Here is a 20,472-nt window from a genome sequence, read left to right on the forward strand (position 1 = left end):
ATTTGAGAGCCTAAGAATTATATTGAATGTGGATAGTGATAGAGCCAGAATCCGAGTTCGCGATCGAGCGGTGGGTAGAGGGCCTTCGCGGGGGTCTGCAATCACAAACAAAGGGGTCAGGGAGGTCCGGCGTGGTTCCTGGACGACCACTTCGACACCTAAGTCAGATTCTGGGCCAGCAATATAATGAACAACAGGAAATGATTGAGGTATAATCATGTTTACCAGGATCAACGTACGGGCTCTTTCTCTGAAGTTTGGGTGGGTGAGTTGAGAGTAGAGGGTATGGGGAGGGATAGGGCATTCATTGCCTTTCTCCCTTCCTTGCTTAGGGTCGATCGGTCTTAATTAATAACAGTCTAGAGCTTCCTTTAATTGTGCCTGACTTTCGCCTCCTCTTTTTGGGGACTTAATGGTGTATTTATATTTTGATCCTGCATGTAAATTCTCTTTGTGGGGCGCCACGTGGACCTTTAGAGAGAAAACTTTCTTTTGCTGGATTGAGTTGCCCCCCTAATTCGACGGCGCGCGTGGCTTTGTTGTGTAATGTTACCTATAATCGTGATGATGAGATTTTTTGGTGGTAGGGAGATGACACGTGGCCCAGCCGTGTCTTAGTGTTTTGCTTAATCATAATTAGATTCCGCTGGTGATACATGGCGGGAGTTAATGGCCTCACCGTATTTTCACCCTATCAGATAGGTCATGGAGAAAAGGATGGCGAAAGGCAATTAATGATTCATTTAACCAATTGACACCTCATTTCTTAATGTGCATTAGGGTGCCTAGCTAGAAGGTTGTAGGGGCCGAGGCCTATATAAATAAGGAAGCTAGCTACAAGGAAATCATATGACAAAATGCTCCATAGACAGAAAACATTCAATGCTCTCCTACTCTACCTCTTTTCATTTATGTTTCTAGTCGTTCCTTTTTCTTTTCCTTTTCTCTTGAAAATATTCAAAGATTTCATAGAAGGAGCTTGAAGATTCATAGACAGAAAACACTCAATGCTCTCCTACTCTACATTGTTTTCTATCCTCTCCTACTCTACATCTTTTCATTTATGTTTCTAATCGTTCCTTTTTCTTTTCCTTTTCTCTTGAAAATATTCAAAGATTTTATAGAAGGAGCTTGAAGACGACCCCCTACGAGAAGGATCTATTTGCAATGATTATTATCAAAGGAGCTTGAAGACAATCTGTTACGCGACCAAATGGGTCCCACTTGGCTGAAACAAATCAGTTTAGATTTGAGTTAGTTTTAGATTTGCTTTCTAGTTATTTAGGATAGCTAGGGCTAGCTGCCTAGCTAGATTAGAGATTTTCTATAAAATATATATACCTAACCTTTCTAGAAAATGAAGAAAATTGTTCCAGAAAGTATCTTGTAAACTGATCCTTCTCTCGAACTGGATCAAGAGGCTGAACTTCCCTCCAAGAAGATCAAATCCGTTGTAAACTGGTTCGGGTTCGTAACACAATCCAACTTAAGAGGATAGATTTGACATTAGAACACAAAAAACTCCTACTAATCAGCAGATAGAAATTTTCAGAATGATTGAAACCCATAAAAAAAGATTGAGAATTCATGATCAGAGCATACTAGTATGAGAGAGAGACATACAGGCACAAAAATCCAGTGACTTGTTTCATTTACGTGGTCAAATCAAAAAGAAAAAAAAATCCCCAATCCTTCCAAACATCAATAAATAAAAATTTTGAAGAACATGTTGCTCAAACCCATAAACAAAAATATTGAAAAAAAAAAATCTTAATCAAATCAAACTATCACGAGAGAGACAGGCACAAAAAGCCAATATCTGAATGTTGCATTTCCATTGTGAATGGAGAAAAAACACCAAAATCCCTTCCAATCAATCATCAAAATATGAAAAATTTAAAGAACAAGGGATGAAAGACCATAAACAAACACAATGAGAAGTTCTTGCAAATGAAGGTGGCCAAAGGCCCCCCTTGTCCCCAACAAAACTATTTACATCCTAACAAACCCCTCAACTACTACCCAATGCAGCAAAGCCTCCCCCTCTCATCATTTGCTTAAACTCCTTCAAATTCACCATCCCATCTCCATCCACATCCACCTTCTTTATCATCCTCTTACAATCCTCAATAGTCCTCCCTTGTTTGAGCCCCAATGACGCCAAAACCGATCTCAATTCATCAACGGTGATAAACCCGTCCCCGTTTTGATCAAACACGTTGAACGCCTCCCTAATGTCCTCTTCTTCATCCTTCTCGTCCATGATCGTTTCGTACAACGCCCCAAATTCATCTATATCGACACACCCATCTCCGTTCACGTCGATCTTCTCAATCATCAAGATTAACTCCTTGTCGGGTATATAAATACCCAAATTCTCTAAGGAATCACTAAGTTCGCGCTTAGTGATCCGACCGTCACCATTCCGATCGAACATTTGGAAGACCCGGCGGAGCTCCACGGGGTCCATTTGTGTACAAACAAGAGGAGGGGATGAGTCTTTGGAACCAAGAGGAATTCTTGCTTGATGGGTTGTGGAGAACCAAGAGTGGGGGAGAAATGAAGTAAGTCTCTTTGGGAGGAAATTGAGGAGGAATGAGTTAAGAAGGTGGTAAAGATGGAAAATGCTTATGAAAACGGTTGACATAGAGGGCACTATGTGTGGTGGGTATTGTTGGGAAAAGAGTGGAGGGAAGAGAGATGTATAGATTTGGGCATTTGGGTGTTGGTTGTTGCTACTAATCCGTTGGGATCAATGAATTTGAGGGCAATAGGTTGAGCATAAAGAGGACTTATAGAGCTGTCCACATACGCGTTTTTCTGCGCGTGAACGTTATCAATGCTCTGGACGCGTTTTTGGTTTGGTCGAGTCCGCGAATCTCTTTTTGGATCCAAATCGCCGTATGAAATTAAGAAGACATAAGGGCCTGAAAAAGGGTAGGGAGCCGTTGGCTGTACTCAACGGCTAGTTTGCGTGTGACACGTGGAAGACGCGTGATTGGTGGAGACATGACACGTGGTGGGGGTAGGAGAGGGTACGCAATTGACGTTGTCGTTGGTTTGGCGTTTTGAGTGAAGATCGGGTCTCTCTTGCAGCTTAGGCACTGTTTGGATTTCTAGAAAAACTTTTCTAATGGTAAAAAATTTCTTGAAAAAGTTTTTTCTCGGCATGATTTAGAGGAAATGATACGATTATGGTCTCTCTAAATAAAATTTGAATTGGGTTTGTTCCAATTATCTTTCCGGTGTGTAAAAAATGGTAGGAATTGTGGTTGGGCTGTAGCTTAATGATTGAGGCTTTCTTTCTTAACCTTGAGGTTACAGGTTTGATCCCAGCTTACCTACCAAAAAATATAATTATAGGAATTTTTAGAGATAATTTTCCTTTGGAAGTTGATATGGAGACCGAGAGTACGACCGAGCAAGAGAGTACCACCGAGCAAGGGACCTGCAATGAAAATATGCCACGTGAACAAAAGAAATTTACTTTTCGTTAATTTTCCTAAATCTAAGGGCTTGCTTATGTCACTTCTCATGTTGTGGAAAGAATCAATTGGTTCGGTCCTGTTTTAGGTCTTATTCTCGGTTTCCCTAACATTACTCTTTTCCTTTTCGAACTTTTCCACAAAATTCCTTAGATAAAAGAGTGAAGTGACGAAAATGCCCTCAGTGTTTGGGTGCACCAGTCTATGATGAGGAATGCATCATTAAGGCCACTTATTAAACTCTTCTTTGTGTCAATGTCTCTCTGTCTTTTCTTTTTCAATTCTTTTATTATTATTTTTTGGTTGAAACATTAGATTTTAGATGGATCATGATATTATGTACTTGTGGGCCACCTTTTGCCGGCTGGACTTTTTTACCAGAGATTAGGCGCGAGACTCCGGTTGCTGTTGGTCTCATTCAACGACCAAAGATACCTCATACCTGACCAAACTTAGAATTAGTTTGAAAATTTAGGTTGTGTTTAGCAATCATTCTCCAACGTAATTTGCTTTTTTTTTTGTTCAGAGAATTGAAATTCGTGTTCAGCAAACATGCCCCGCAAAGCCCGATGCTCCAAATCCCGTCAAAATAGCATGAGAGAATCAGATTTCCTCCCGCTTTATTGAAGCTGGGCGGAATTGCTTTGGGTGATTCTGATCCTCCCACTTTTTTGTTTTGATGATTAAGCTGGGGTTAGGCAAGACCTCCACCAGAATTTCGGCCAACATTTCGGCCCAAAAAACCGACATTTTGAGGCCCTTTACCGAATTTCGGGATTTCAGCTGAAATTTCAGTTTCGGTGAGGACCGAAAGATACCCCGAAACCAAAATTTAAAACTTTGATAGGAAGTATTTCCACTTTTTTCGAATATAAACAATTTAATGACATGTTATTGTTAAATTGTTTCTCAACCTTGAGGTCTCAGGTTCTATCCTAGCTTACCGATAAAAAAAAGACATTTTATTGTAATTTGAGAAATTACCCATGTACAAATTATAACCAATGCTTATTTGGAAAAAAAGAGAGAAATTAGCCATAAAAGTCAGTCACCTTTGGTTTGATAATAGCACTCTTCTTAATACCAAATACAATATTTTAGAAACCATACTGGGCCGAGTTGCAGGTAAGGGTGTCAATTTTGGCTCGGGCTCGGAAGCTCGCTCGAGCTCAGCTCGAATCCTTAACGAGCCGAGCCCGAGTTAGGCCAGGCTCGGCTCGTTAAGGCTCGTTAAGAATTTAATATATATAAAAATATATATATATATATATATATATATATATATATATATATATATATATATTATATATTAATATATACACTAAAAGGGTTGTCTAGGGAGTGAAAGGGAGAGGCAAAATATGTCACTTCTTTTTTGGAACCCCATTTGTTACTTGGACCACCCCCCTAGTGTAAAAAGAGTAGTTACAAAACACTAGATAGGGCTGTCCAGGGAAGATGAGGGGTGTAAAATTAATATAATTCGAGCTCGATAAGGCTCGCGAGCATGGCCGAGCCGAGCCTGAGCCGAGCTTTTGAGCTTAACGAGCCGAGCCGAGCCTGGCCAAGCTCGGCTCGGCTCGGCTCGTTTACACCCCTAGTTGCAGGCTTAAACTCTAGAACATGACCCCCAATTGTAAATCAATTGTAGCCTTAAAGACTTTAGACCATGACCCATTTGTAGCCGCAGACTCCAGACCATGACTCAGTCCCTCACGATTCGTTTTGGCTCAATTGGATTCAACAATAACGTGTATTAACTATGTCTTATTCTCTTAAGAGTAGAAGAGGGAGTCAAGGTTTTCATTTATAAAGGGGGTTGACTAGGGTATTTTATTACAAGTTTGCATGGAAGTAGGGAAGCTGAGTGTCTTGACCAGGTAGTGAGCTGTGGATCTTAATCTTACATATAAAAGAAAACACTTCTAAAATTAGAAAGGGAAGTCTCTTTCTTTTTCTTAAAAAATTTCGCTGTGCTCTTCCCTCTTATTAAAAGTTTTGCATTTATATAGTGTTGACCAGGGCTTACTATAAGTTGGCATGAAAGTAGGGAAGCTGAGTGTCCTGACTAGGTAGTGAGCTGTGGATCTTAAATCTTATATAAAATGATGGTCTGCCGGTCTGCCGTTTCTAAGACGACACTAGTGACATCATTAATTGCACCGACCCCAAGTCGATCCGATCTTAACCAAACAAAAGCGAGATGTAGCACACACGCCCCACGTGGACGAGAGAGAGAGAGAGATGCCTAAGTGGGCCCACTCTGTTTGATGGGAGGTATTTACCTCGTATATTAGTGATGTAAGTAGTCCACAGGGAGAAAACAAGCATTGGATTTATGTGGAATTTACTTACGCAGGGGCGTATAGCGGAAGCTTAGGATTAGGGTGTAAGATTGGATGGTTTAGCATTCACAAGGAAAACAAGGATCTGTTCACTATATAGAGGAGTTATCTATGAGTTGAGAATTGGTAAGAAAGGATTAACAATGGTGAAAAGGACCTGGCTTAGGCGCCTAAAAATCCTCTATCTCTAAACTAAACGTACATGACTCAAGAAATACAAAAAATAAATAAATCAAATCCTAATTAAAAGCAAACTAAAAAAAACTCTTTTAGGACTTGTGATCCATGAGAACCGTTGATCTCGGCACCATTGGGCAAGATGCATATGCATCACTTACCCTGCAGAATAGTGGTAAGTAGTGTTTGGTTGTCAACCCCTTAGAGTAGTATAGAAAGAGGAGAGAGTGGGAAGAGAGAAAACATCATTCCCAAGACATATTTGGCTTGGATTTCATAGGAAGGGGACAAGGGTGACACATCATCAAACATGCAATGATTAACTAGGAGACATCTCTCGTAGGCTCCAAGGATTTCAATGTTATATTGGCAACCATACAAGGAGTTTTGCGGGCGTGACACCCAAATGCCAAGCAACCCCTAAGCCATCCCAGCTTTTGTGCAGACACACTGACCCGGGCCCCTCTATAGCTAGGTGTTTTGTATGTATCTAGCTAGGAGTTTTTATATGGTGTTGGCATCTACGTACTACACATTTTTCTTAAAAAAATGCAGTAGGTCCCACATGGTTGGATGATCTAAACCATTCGTTTATTCTTCCCTAACTTAAATATTCCGTGCCCAGGTCATTCCTAGAATGATCCTAACTCTCCGATCTGTTGAGGGATGCTAGATTATGTAAACGTCTTCAGATCATGGGGTTAAGATAATCCTATGGAGATGACTTTGAAGCACGTAATTTTTAAGTAAGGGCCCAACAAAAAGATGCTTTGGATGATCCAACAATATGGGCCCGACTGCAATTTTTTTTAAAACATAAAATATGTGCAAGCATATAATCCATATAACATCTCTTATAGATGTAGTGTCACGGTGGAGTACTTATGCAATGGGCTCATGAGGAATGTTTCACACTTCAACACAGTAGGTCCCACCTGTGATTCATCTGAACCGTTCGTTTGATTATCCTCGATTTGGATATCCTATAGCCCAAAAGTCACGAGTCTTGCTGATCATGCAATGTGTATCATTCTGTATTGTTTGTTTAATTCTACATTCAACAAAGAAAATTTTACTAGATGTTAAGATTGGATTATTGGATCCAAAGCAAGGCCTGCAAGTGAAATAATAGGAATTTGGTCTCTTATACAACAACAGAAATTTGGGAAATGATAAATGTGCCCCTTTTCTAATTAACATGGGACTACCAGCTGCAGTGTACGTGGGCAATCAGGTCCGTTGAATCCTTCTCATGTGAAGTACATCAGCCCGTCTGCAGTCATAGATACACTTCAGCTGGTTGTCCCAAGTAAAAAAAAAGGGGGCGGATATGTCACTTCCTCAGAAATTTTCTTTAGCATTTTCAGAATACAGAAATCCGGGTAGAATGGCACAAGAAGAGTTTAACTATGGTGCAAGTCTTCTTTTCTTTTCTTTTTAACTTTTTTTATGGGTATGGTGCCATCCTTCTTTTGGCATGATGCTAAAATATAGGGCACGTTTGGCTACTATGAATTATTTTTCCAGGAATATTAACTATATTAGCTTACCCAATGGTGAGAGAGGGTGGGAGAGGGATAGACCTGAGAGGGACTGAAAACCAAGGAAACAAAAACGTATCAGATATTTGCCGTGGGAGAGCTATATCTGCTAGTATCAAAGCAAGGGATCAACCAAATCATTTCTTTTCTTTGAACTTTGACTATGTTATCTAAGACAGGAACATCAGTACTAGAAGGCAAGCAAGGATATACATCAACTTACCTCTAAAACGTAGAGAGAAAACATGATGAATACAACAGCACATCACCGAATTCCATTCCAAAGTTTTAATCAGAATTGGGCATTAGAAATATTTGGCCTCCTCAAAATATGCTTAAGGTTAATTTTGATGGAACGAGCTTCGGCAATCCGGGTCCGGCTGGGGTGGGAGGAGTGTGTCATAACGAAGGGGGGGAGTAGTGTGGGCATACACTATGGCTCTATAGGTGTCTGTGATGCCTCTGAAGCTGAAGTGAGGGCTGCACATTTTGGCATTTTGCATATTGATAGAAGTCTGTTAGATCAGACCATTATTGAAGGGGATTCACTAAATGTGATTCGTTGGCTGAAAGGTGGGTCGGCTCCTCTGTGGAGATTTCTTTCCATGTTTGATGAGATTGGTGATATAACTTCGGGGTCTTTTATCGGATATCAACATGTCAGAAGATCGGCAAATGATAAGGCGGATGCGCTTGCCAAGCATGGTGTATCTGGTGGTCCTATTAGGTGGTTTGACCACCTTCCTCCTTGAGGAGTGGTGTGCCGTTGATTGTATATTTCTTCTCTTTTGTCTTTTTCATTTTCTATTGTAAATGTGGGAGTTCCATCAAAAAAATCAAATTAACGTGGTTCAAAAAGAAATATTTGGCGTCCTACCACAGTTAAAAAGTTTACTGGTAAGCTTGCTAGTGTTTAGATTGATGGTAGAGGCAAAGTGAAGGTTGCAAAACATGTCAGCATAGAGTCCGACAAGGTGGATACTCAGCACAAATCTATCTTCTTAATGACCAATTTTGTTTGTTTAAATGGGCGTGTGTATTGTTTAATCGAGATCATTGATCTTGTAGATCATCATTAAGCGGCCCACATGGTCCAGGTCTCATGCAGAATGGACATCCCATCTGTCAAATAAAGGACGAACCCTGAAACGAGGCTTGCTGGTTCAAGGAGCTAGGATCACTCACTCAAGATGGGTAAACAGCAATGTGCCGGATTTGTGGTCCCCAATCAGATCAATGGATCTGACTGTGCCTAGATCGGGCCCAAAAAATGGTTGCTAGGAGAGTGCCTAAGAGCCATGTCGTTAGCATTTTTCTCTAGTGTATAATCAAAGACTTTGAAGTTGTTATCTAAAAGTCCAGTAATAAGCTCAGGCAAAGTTTTCTCCCTAAGGCAAATATAAAGAGTGATATGACATGCAGACTAGTCATAGGGATCGATAATACCACATACCACATATTCTTCTAAGAAAGGTCTCAACACCATGAAGGAAAGTCTAGAAATGAAAGGTACAGAATTCTGCATTAACAACCAAGTTCAAATAAGATTTTCTGTCATAAGTAATAGTTTGAAGTGTAGAAGATTTTCAGTGTTGTTTTTGCTGCTTGTTTTCCTAGGAGTCCAACATTATAGCTCATTAGATCACTATGTCATCATAGAGTTGTTATAAGATAGATGTGCATATTTTCTAATCGTCCATTTAAAGGCCACAAAATCGGATGCTTAAAATCATCCATTAGAGGATAATGATGACATATCCATACAAAGTTAGCAGGTAACTGGTTTGAACCATTATATATGAAAGGTAAGCACAAACATACACATAATGATTAATATTCAACAAGTTACCAGTACATCATCAAGTCCCAATCTATTTATCAAAACATTGCATCTTTAAATGTAAAAGACCAAAAGGGGTTGTTTCACTTCTTAACAAACATGGCAACGAATATGTTTTGACAGGATGATGACAACATCTAAACAAAAGTAAGCAATTGGACAGTTCTAATGCAATGAAATCCAGAAGAACCGAGACCATATAGACTTAATCATCACCTGTTTTGTAATTCTTTTCCATCATATAACAACACTTGACATAATCTATGGATGTTCCTTCCATATAATCAATAAGATGTACAATGCCATCCAATAAAAAAGATCTCCAAATTGTTAGTCCCAGTTAAAAGAGAGCTACTGAATGTCTGTAAACAACGGATGGGAATCTACTTGCTAATGCAAGTAGAAAATCCAAACTTGGAGTAAGGGTCTAACACCCACAACATGGTGAAAATCACATTTTTTCATTGTTGAATGACAAGTACATGGATCCTGCCTTGCATTACTAGGCACCTTTCACCCTCCTAATATATGGCTAGTTTCTTCAAAATAACTAATAGATTAGATAAAGGCTCTATGGAAGGAAAGGAACAACCAAGTATTTACAGGAATAATTCGTAGTTGGGATAAAATTGCTTTTGACATCAAAGCAGATATTATAGGGTGGAGTGGTCTTGGGAAGGATGGACCAAGTTACGTCTTTTGGAGTGTATTAAGAAATTGGAAGATTGTAATCTTTGAAAAGAAGAAACAGCCTATTGTGCCTAGATGGACCCCGCCAACAAATGGATGGATCAAATTGAACTTTGATGGTAGCTCCAAAGAAATCCGGGTCGTGCGGGGATTGGTGGCTTATTCCGGGACTCTGAGGGATTTTACACTTCTTTCATACTCCAAAACTTTTTTTCCTATCAATATTGAGGACCTTATAGAAAGAGGAAAAAACAATTAGGAGGCGGTAGAGCTTTTCAAATAAGCCAAAATAGCCAACTTATTGGCTATTTCCACAATATGCAAAAAAGAAAAAGAAGAAAGAAAGAAAGAAAGAAAAATCAGCTATTGCCATACTTGTAAGATTAAGAAAGGAGATCTGATGTTGCCAATCATATTTGGCTTCTTAGCAAGGCTGTAGGGAAATCTGATAAATTACGATTCTTGGGAAGATCAGGCGTATGATATTCTAGGACAGGTTATAAACCCCATTGCTTATGTCCACTATGTTGATGATGAATCAAATAATTGATGCATGCAGTAGTCATACTCATACTATCCCATAAATATATGGTGCCTGATTCCATCTCAAAATTGGTTCACATTTTTTGAATCTCCAGTACCTATATCCCATCTCAAACAGTGAATTCTATTTCTTGTCCCGCTTGATTGATGACCCAATTTATATGTTGCATTATAACCTGCCAATGTCCAAACCAAAATCTTGTAATGGTATGAACCTACGACATCCGATTATCATGCCCCAAGTTCAAATCATTGACCATCTACTATCATATCACTTCTTTTGGGGTTGATGACTCAAACAACATAAGGCAATATATGTCTCGACCTATGTCCCTACCCATACAACCATGCGTACTCCACTGAGTGATCCAGCACTAGCCAGGATCAATTGGCTTCTCAATTTAGAAAAATCCAAACATATCTACAACCAAAGGCAATCAATTGTCCTCAAAATTGAACATTAGAAATCCTACTAGCAGATGGTTCCAGATATCATCAATGCATCCTTGAGGGTTGAATTGAAATCATAATAAACACAGATCTTAAAGTTAGAATGCGGACATATACAAAGACTCCTAGCCCTCTTGTTCCCTTGTGGCAGCTTCCAGTTCTTTAGGTTTTCAATCCTTTTCATAAAATTAATACCTTACCACCCCTATCTCTTCCACATTGTAAGGCCAAAATGTTTAAAAACTAGTACTTTGGAAAAAACTCAGCCAGGATAAAAAGTCAACTCTTGCAAGTCAATGATTGATGCAGCCATCTTTTATTGACTTGCGTAGATCAAATGAGTTTCTGATTTGACTTTGTAAGGTCAAAATGGAGTTGACTCAAGCGAGTCGATGAATGTTTCAAGGAACTTTCCAACATCGATTCCAACTTCATAAAAGTTGGGACCTCAAGATGCATGTTTCCGAATCTAAATTACAGAGGCTTGAATTCTACTATTAGACGAGAATAGGAGAGTGACAGTAGCAAATCTAGGAAGCGTCAATTGACAAGCTCCCAACAAGTTGTAGATACCCCAATTTTGCTACGCTTTAAAAAGCAAAATATTCGGTAGTTTCATTGAGTCTTGGGTTGGTCTTCCATATTAGATTAAGTATTCTTGCATTTTAGGGTAAATTTCACCTCATTTTAGGAGTTTTGAAGTTGATTCGCAATCCTGAAAGTCTCTAAGGGGTTCCATTGGCCTCCGGAAGATGAATAATAAAGTTTCCAATCAAGTAGGAAAAACTGCTTTTTTGGGTTTCTCAGGGTTTCCCTCATTTTTGCCTATTTTGCATATCGGGGGTAATTTGGTCATTTTCAATGTGTTTCATTTGATCTCTAGAGTGTGTCTAAGGAGTCATGAGTCATTTTGTGAATTTTGGAAAACCTGCTAAATTTGAAATTTCTCAGGGATTTCGCTTGATTTGAAAATTTTGTGTGTCGAGGGCATTTTGGGCATTTTCAGGGGATTCCAAGTGATCATGTTTGATATCACCCACCAAAAGAAGCAAAGTTAAAACTTTCTATTTTTAGGTTTGACCATGAAGACTTTTTATTTTTGACTTTCCCCTTTGGGGGCAATCCAATTTAAGGTCATTTTAGTCGCCTTTGAGTGCGTAATGATCAAACAGGGGCATTTTGGTCTGAAAAATTGTTTCTTCTAAAGGGGATGGTTTGATCATATGTCGAGGGTGCACCATAAATGTCATATGGGTTGGGTTCATGAATAAAAATTTTGAATTTGAAGGATTTTATAGAATTTTTATTGAAAAAAAAACCTAAAATACATGTCATAAGGCCCATTGGGCAAAACACAAGGTGGGGATCCATGTGGACCCACCCATGTGGGTCGGCCACATAAGTGGGCGTCCCACATGGGGAGGCCACATGCAAAAATGTTCAACATGAGATGAGGTGGTTGGTGACATCATATTTGTTTTGAAAAAATAATAAAGAAACGAAGAGCTATAATTAGAAAGGGCTAGTATGGTCAGGTTAGTAAAATTGCCATAACTTTTTACCTTCTCGTCCAAAAAAATTATAATTATACTTGTTTCGTCCAAGATCTACAACTTTCTAATTTACAATTTTTCCTGAATCAGCCTCTAAATAGGTAAAAAACGAGCTCAAACATTGGGTAGCCCTCTTTGGACGAAAATCATTCATAAAAGCTAGTTTCCTGTGTGAGAAGGCTTCTAGATTGATCTTAAATTATCTCCATTGTGTAATTTAGCATTGCTTAGCTTGCAAGAAACAAGATTTAGAAATAAGTTCAATATGAAAATCAAAGAATGAGAAAGTCAAAGCACAAATTGGAAACAAGCCAAAAGGAGAGAGCTCACATTGAAAACTTCCAAATTCACTCAAACCTAGCCTTGTGCCTATAAAAGCAAACCTACCCAATGCTTTTCTTTTTTTGGAAAAACATCCCACCTTGTCTTCCCCCTCTAGAAAATTCCTTCCCCCATTGTGGTGTTCTTGATCATCTTCTATTACTTGTTTTTCTTCAAAGCGCACTTGGATTTCTTCATCTCTTTATCAACAAACATAAAAACCGGATTATATTGGGCGATCTTTGGGGTTTTCTTTTGTGTATACAATGTGTGACAAAGCGTATATCTTGGATTTACACACCTTAGAGACAAGGAAAGTGAACAACGGTTAGTATCTTATTCTATGTAATCTAGAACTAATAACATGTTAAAGGTGTCTTTTCTTTGTTTTCTTCATGGGTTTTTGTAGAGAATTTCATGAGAGGTTGTCTTACATGATCTAATATGATTTATGATGGGTCAATTTACTTTATTACTGATTTTGGTGGAAGAAGAATCATGTTACATGTGGAAAATTGGATGTTTAACCAATTAAGGTTTTAAGTAGTCTCTGAATCGATTTACAAAGCAAGTGTTTCAAATCTAAGAATTTTTTACAAAGTTATATTTTCTAAGTTTCAGTTGGATTTAAAAAACACTAAAAATCTGAAAGTTCCAATATAATTCATTTATATTGATGGCTTTAAAATTCGATCAACCGATTAGGGTTTTAAGTAGTTTTTAAGTCGATTTACAAAGCAAGTGTTTCAAAACCAAGGATGTTTGGCAAAGTTATATTTTTTGAGTTTCAATTGGTATAAAAGAACACTAGAAATCTAAAATTTCCACTGGAATTCATTTATTTTGATGACTCTAAAATTCGTTCAAAAAATACTTAGAAAAAGGAAATTTGACGAATAAAAATTCGTTCATGTATCAAAACAATTCAAAATTCGATGAAATTTTATTCTTAGTAGTCTTTTAGTATTTAAATATCATACAAAAGTTTCCAAAAGATTTTGAGTTTATTTAATATATTTACTGAAATTTTTTAATGAAAATTACTTATATTCACATATATGAAGGAGATACCATCAAATGAACTCCTTGGAAGCTAAATTTTTTGTTGTAAGATGAATTGGCCCAGAAAAATCATATCATGATTTTTTTCAGATTTGTTGTGTATGTTTTGATATTTGTTATGAGTTATTTGTGAATCGGACAGAACATAAATAAATATATTTAAAATAGTAAATTTCAGAGAGAATGTCTGAAATTTCTATTGTGGTTTGACATTACTGTGAGCATAGTATAGTGATAATTTGGAATGATTTGGAGCATGATTGCTATATGTTACTTTGTAACAGTATAAATCTGGTCTGATTTTGTTAAGATCATTAAAAATTTAATTTAATTATAAAAATCATGAAAAATTTCAGAATATCATTACTTTCCAGAATGCATGTAATATTTAAGTCATTTGAATAGAAACCATAAAAATCATTAAGTTCCTTCATAACTGGCTAATCTAGGTCATTTTAGATGAGAGGGTTGTATTCATAATCGTTTCTTCATTACGATCAACCCTTGACTTTGTAGCATATAAATCTAAATATATTGTTGGGTCCGAGGTCTTTGTCCATGAAAATCCTGAGTAAATGCCAGGCAACAGTATATCATGATTTATTTGTCGAACTGTGTAAGGGTAGAAAGTACGATTCCCTTCCATGAATTCAACCCATGTAGGGAAATAACTAACCCTTAGAGCCTTAGATTTTCCTAAATTTCAGGTATTAGGAACCCTTAAAAGAATTAAAAATCATTAACCTAATAATTTGGGTTGGGTAGACCCATGTTCAAGTCAATCTTGGAACCGTTGGATCACGATCCCACCTCGTAGGAACCTTTAGAGCCGCTTTAGGAACATTTAAGTCACGTTGTGTTCTAGGTTTTAGGGTGTCCTAGAGTTAGGAGTCCAGCCTCATCACGGCCAATTGTTATTATTAGCAATTGACCTTTAGATTAGTTTCACTAGTTAACCCTCTTTTTCCTGCAGGACAAGCCTAGTTAACCTAGGATGTAGGACTCACCTGTATTAGTTTAGGGAGCATCTTGTATTTAAATAGGGCCATATAGCATCTTAGTTGGAGTCCTAGGATAAAAAAAATGTACTCAACTTGAACTAAATAATCTCTCTTAAACTGTCAAAACAGTCAGTCCAGTCTAGATCGGTGTCCTAGATGTCTTAGGCATGTAGCTTAGTTTAGGCTACCGAACTACGTCGACTTTGATCCCAGTGAGGCTTGGGTACGTAGAATTTTAGGAGAACTTTCACATAGATTGAATCCAAACGAATTAAGAAAATCAAGATACACATTAGGAAATACATTGACATTAGATCTTATGATGCATGTCATATAGTTCGCACATTAATATAGAGTTAAATGAGCCATTTAAAAGAAATTTAAGAGAGTTAACTTTTGGAATTGAAGACAGGATTATCGGGCAAGAATGGTGCATGTGGTGGTAACTCCTCATACCTTCCATTCTCGTAATCAGGTAACGAATCTAGATTTCTGGTCAATTATGGGTCCTAGATCTTTTATCTAGGTGGCGACTCTATCATTCTCTATTGCGTGAAATTCGGATTGCTTTAATGATCCCAAGTTCACAGAAAAGATGAATTAAATCAATAATAATAATAAAAAACGGCACACGCCATTCACGTGGGTACGAGAGACCAAGAGAGAGGGAGGCGGGTCACGCGCCGCGCCCCTCTCGCTGGATCGGGCCCCACACAAGTTCTCTTATAATTCTTGTGAAATCAAACATTTACCCAACTTGCATGCTACTAGATTATCATTGTTATTTGACCACGTGAAAGAGCTCCCAAAAGAAGGTCAATAAGCTCATTACAGCGCACGAACTCCAAATACTACCTCATATCAAAGGTTATTCTTAGAAGCGCATCTTGTTGGTATTTTGATACCAAAGTGGCCCTTATTAGTATTTTACAAAGTTGTTTTGTTTACAAAAGAAGCCACTTTGGTTTTGGAAAATGAGTTTGCTCACTTTCTTCACAAAAGCGAATAGTCCCATATTGAAAAGTGAAGAAAAGTTTCATGGGTTTATATAGCTTTTTACTTCTTTAGCTTTGTGAATGAGAAGAGGAGAAAGGGGGCCTAAGCGCATGCGCCACCAAGTGGTCTTTTGGCTATACCACACGCGGCGCCTGGCCCGGTGCGGCTCGGCCGGCCGCACGTGTGAGTCCTGAACGTTGTGCCTATTGGGATGCGACCTTTCGCATTTGTAACGGCTCTTTTCTTAAAGGGCGTCTTTACTACATTAAAGGGTGTGTTGAACGGACACGTTTTGGTTTATAAAAGAGAATGTTCTCTGTGTTTTCTAAAACAACAGAATAACGAAAACCATTACAAAAGTTTACTGTTTTTCTTCTAGTTTTTCCATTATCTTACTGTAAAGAGTTTTCTTTATTCCCTCTTTTATTTTACGTATTTTGTTGGGCGATCGGAGTATTCGGGTTGTTTGAATCTTTTTCATCGTGTAGTTCTTGAAGATCGACGGTGCGTCGGGCTGTTGTATCCTGGAGGTGATTGTGGCCAGTAATCTGCTGCATCGGAATTAGTTTCGCGGAGGCGCAAATTCACCTTAAAGAGAGCGACATAGTCCATGTCTCATCTCGCCACATCGGAAAAGGTTTCACTAACATTGTTTGTTTGTTTCTCTGTTCATCAACAGAAATCTGGTAAGCCGTATTATTCCCCAAATCCACAACAATTTTAAAGTGAATTTTATTTTCTCTGTTTAATATGGCATCACACGATGAAGTTTTATCGAATTCCTCCAATCCGAACAAACCTTTTTGTTTTAACCGTGCAAACTTTAAGAGATGGAAGAAGAAGATGTTCTTTTATCTATCCACGAATAAGGTAGCCCATGTATTAACTGAAGCAAAGACATGGAGATCAGAACTAGAACCGACTCGTTCAGTCTTGAAAAAGCAGTGGAAAGAATCTGATTTCTGGTGTCAAAATTTTATTTTGAATAGGCTTTCCAATGAACTGTATGATTTCTACAGTGACTCTCAAGATTCTAAGTCACTTTGGGAAGCATTACAGAAAAAATATGATACAGAAGAAGCTGGTTCAAAGAAATATGTTGTTAGCAAATACTTTAGATTTTACATGGTTAATGAGAGAACTGTTATATCACATACTCATGAATTGCAGAAATTGGTCCATGACATTCTTGGAGAAGGAATGATCATTCGTGAACAATTTCAAGTGGCTGCTGTGATTGACAAGTTGCCTCCTTCATGGAAAGATTTTAGAAACTCTCTTTTACATAAATTTAAAGAACTTTCAATTGTCCGTCTTTGGATTGAAGAAGATAATCGTAATCAGGATAAGAAAGAGGAAAATTGTAGTAATGTAAATGAAATTTCTATTGTCTAAAGTCCAAACCAGAAACCCCAAGTGAATCTAAAGCTTAAGAAGAAGATGATGAAGAGGAAACAGAACCAAAACCGAGGTACCAATAAGAGTCAGAACCAGAACCCCAAAAAGAATAATGATTATTCTAAGGTTGTGTGCTACAACTGTTGTTGGGTGTGATAAATAGCCAAATAGATTTCCTTCTAAAATACGAATACCATTAATAAAGCCACAAGCAAAGAGATAAAGAAGATGATTAAACAAAATATAACCTGCTGGAGGGAGAGGGGTACACAAATCTCTACTGTTCATTTGAAGGAGACGAGGATTTAAGGTATCAAGTCGTCGACTATCCCGAAGGACAAGGAAGAGACTTGCTAACTTATACCCCAATGGCATGAATAGAGAAATGGATCCCTCTCAAGAAATGTGTTGGCTTTCTTTTCCAACTCATATCTTCAACCAGCCATCCATGGGAGGTATTTATAGGAAAAATTTGACTCTTTACATTCATGATGCATTTACTCCCCAAGCTGGCTATCCTTGGAGTTAGCAATATACAATGAATGTAAAGGCCATCAAGAGTCCTCAAAACACCACTTACACGTGCATGAATTTTCAATGTTTAAGTCTCATTTAACCAACATGCAAATATAATAAAGTGCATGTAATGGTATCTAAATTAACCTTTGATGTGAATAAGTGCAAGTACATGCACATAATCAAGCACATAAATGGTGAGACTTAAATTATTGAAAATATCTAAATACATTTCATTGTACGTAAATTGGGTGAAGGGCATACAATGAATGGTCTAGATTAATTCATGTACATATAAGCTCAATTACTTCCATTTTAATCAATTAGGGGGTCCTATGAGACTGATCAGACATGGATTATTAATACGATCTCGTTTGTTGCATAGGGTGTCCCTTGATTGCATAAGATCGCATGTCATCACCATGTCAGGAATTAATTGATGTCATGGTAGGTCGTGTCCTTTTATTTTATAACACAATGTGCAATGTGTTAGGCCCCATAGACATTGCCTTTGTCCGAGAGTCCAGTTCCATTTCCAATGGAGACTGTGGGTGGCGGCCAACCATTAAGACAGAGGTGCATCAACCCCGTCATCCTAACTCTCGTTCAGTGATTCATGTTGGGATACATTGGTGAGATCGTCTCATTATAGAATCATTAAGAGATAAACCCATCCTCCTATACACCAAGTCTTTAGTTTACGGAGTAATATGCCACCTAGGTAAAGGGAAAGTCCGGCCATGCAGGGTCAATATCCAACAACTGTAGCTTGAAAGGGCATATTGCCCGGATGTGTCGGCAAAAGAAAGATGCACAAGTCCCTCAGGCCAATGTGACTGAAGAGCCACTTGTGGCTATGATCACTGAAGTGAATGTTGTTGGCGGGCCTGATGGGTGGTGGGCTGACACATGGGCTTCTAGTCATGTTGTTATGACAGAAGTTGTTTCAAGAATTATACACCTACAGATGTTGATAAGAAGGTGTTGTTGGGAGACTCTCACGCCACTAAGGTACTCGGAACTGGGGATGTTGAACTCCGATTCACTTCTATGTGGAAAGTGCTGTTGAATGATGTTCTTCACACTCATGAAAGGAGGAAGAACTTAGTTTCTGGTTTTCTGTTAAATAAGGCTGAATTTAAACAAACCATCGAATCTGATCAGTACATTGTAAGTAAGCATGGATCCTTTGTTGGAAAAGGATATGCTTGTGATGGGATGTTTAAACTTGATGTTGAAATGAATGAAATTTCTTCTTCTGCTTATATGCTTAATTGTGTGGACTCATGGCATGCTAGATTATGTTACATAAATAAAAAATATGTGCATGATATGAGTACACTTGGTTTAATCCCAAGAATAAAGTTAGAAGATTTTCAAAAGTGTGCAACTTGTAGTGTGGCAAAAATAACTAGAAAACCTTTCAAAAATGTTGAAAGAAACTCAGAGTTATTAGAGTTAGTCCATACTAACATCTGTGAGTTAGATGGTATTTTTAACCCGTAGCGGTAAAAGAACTTCATAACTTTCATAAATGATTTTTCTAAATATTCAATCATTTATTTGATAAGACAAAAGAGTGAAGCCTTGAAAATATTTAAGGAATATTTGTTAGAAGTTGAGATTTCGCATGAAAATAAAGAGACTTAGAAGTGATAGAGGTGGTGAGTACGAATCACTAGAGTTTACTGGTTTTGTTAAATCTCTAGGGATTATACATGAAACCACATCACATTACTCCCCCACCTCAAATAGGGTTGCAGAAAGGAAGAATAGAATATTAGTTGAACTTACAAATGCTTTACTCCTAAGTTCAGGAGCCCCTTCTAACCTGTGGGGTGAAGCAATTCTAACTTCAAAATATGTTCTTAATAGGATCCCAAACTATAAAACTAAAGTGTCACCACTTGAGTTATGGAAAAACAGGAAACCTACCGTGAGTTGCTTTAGAGTATGGGACTGTTTAGCCTATGTGAGACTTCCTGATCTTAAAAGACCTAAACTAGGAAGTAGAGCCATAGAGTGTGCTTTTATGGGTTACTCATTAAAAAGTAAAACATATAGGTTTCATGAGCTCAAAAATAATGTAATAATTGAATCAGTAGATGCTAAACTTTTTAAGGACAAATTTTCTTTTAAATTTAGACATAGTGGGGGTACCAAAACTATTGTAAATAGTGGGCGTACTAAACATAGTTTAGATGAACACACTGAAACTGAAATTGAACCATCGCGAAGTAAGAGGGCTAGAATAACCAAAGATTTTAGCCCTAACTTCTATGCATTTACCTTAGAGGGAGATCCATAGTCCTTAGAGGAAGCTTTGTCCTCTTCGGATGCTGATTTTTGGAGAGAAGCCATCAATGATGAGATGGAGTCTTTAATGTCTAACCAAACATGGAAATTGGTAGACTTACCTCCAAGATGTAAAATCATTGGTTGTAAATGGGTTCTTCGAAGAAAACTAAAACCAGATGGAACCATAGATAAGTTTAAAGCAAGGCTTGTGGCCAAAGGCTTTAAACAGAAGCAGAACATAGATTTCTTTGACACT

At 38.0% G+C, this 20,472-nt stretch overlaps 2 protein-coding genes across 2 annotated transcripts; one reads left to right on the plus strand and one right to left on the minus strand.

Annotated features, from left to right (window-relative positions):
* Positions 1–1,801: 1,801 nt before the first annotated feature.
* Positions 1,802–2,892, minus strand: LOC143860718 (calmodulin-like protein 3). Its single transcript, XM_077371511.1, has one exon. The coding sequence runs from the start codon at positions 2,645–2,647 to the stop codon at positions 2,012–2,014; it is 636 nt and encodes a 211-aa protein (XP_077227626.1). The 5' UTR covers positions 2,648–2,892; the 3' UTR covers positions 1,802–2,011.
* Positions 2,893–16,754: 13,862 nt separating this feature from the next.
* On the plus strand, positions 16,755–17,399 carry LOC143861348 (uncharacterized). Its single transcript, XM_077372278.1, has one exon. It carries the CDS (start codon positions 16,755–16,757, stop codon positions 17,397–17,399), a length of 645 nt encoding a protein of 214 aa, XP_077228393.1.
* Positions 17,400–20,472: the final 3,073 nt, after the last annotated feature.

This window comes from Tasmannia lanceolata, unplaced genomic scaffold (genome assembly GCF_043159265.1).
Source record: "Tasmannia lanceolata isolate RefF3 unplaced genomic scaffold, GAP_Taslan_0.1 ptg000037l, whole genome shotgun sequence".
Classification (NCBI taxonomy): Eukaryota; Viridiplantae; Streptophyta; class Magnoliopsida; order Canellales; family Winteraceae; genus Tasmannia; species Tasmannia lanceolata.

Excerpts from the sequence above, each read along its gene's own strand:
- LOC143860718 (XM_077371511.1), bottom strand. The coding sequence starts at position 2,647 with ATGTCAACCGTTTTCATAAGCATTTTCCATCTTTACCACCTTCTTAAC.
- LOC143861348 (XM_077372278.1), top strand. The coding sequence starts at position 16,755 with ATGGCATCACACGATGAAGTTTTATCGAATTCCTCCAATCCGAACAAA.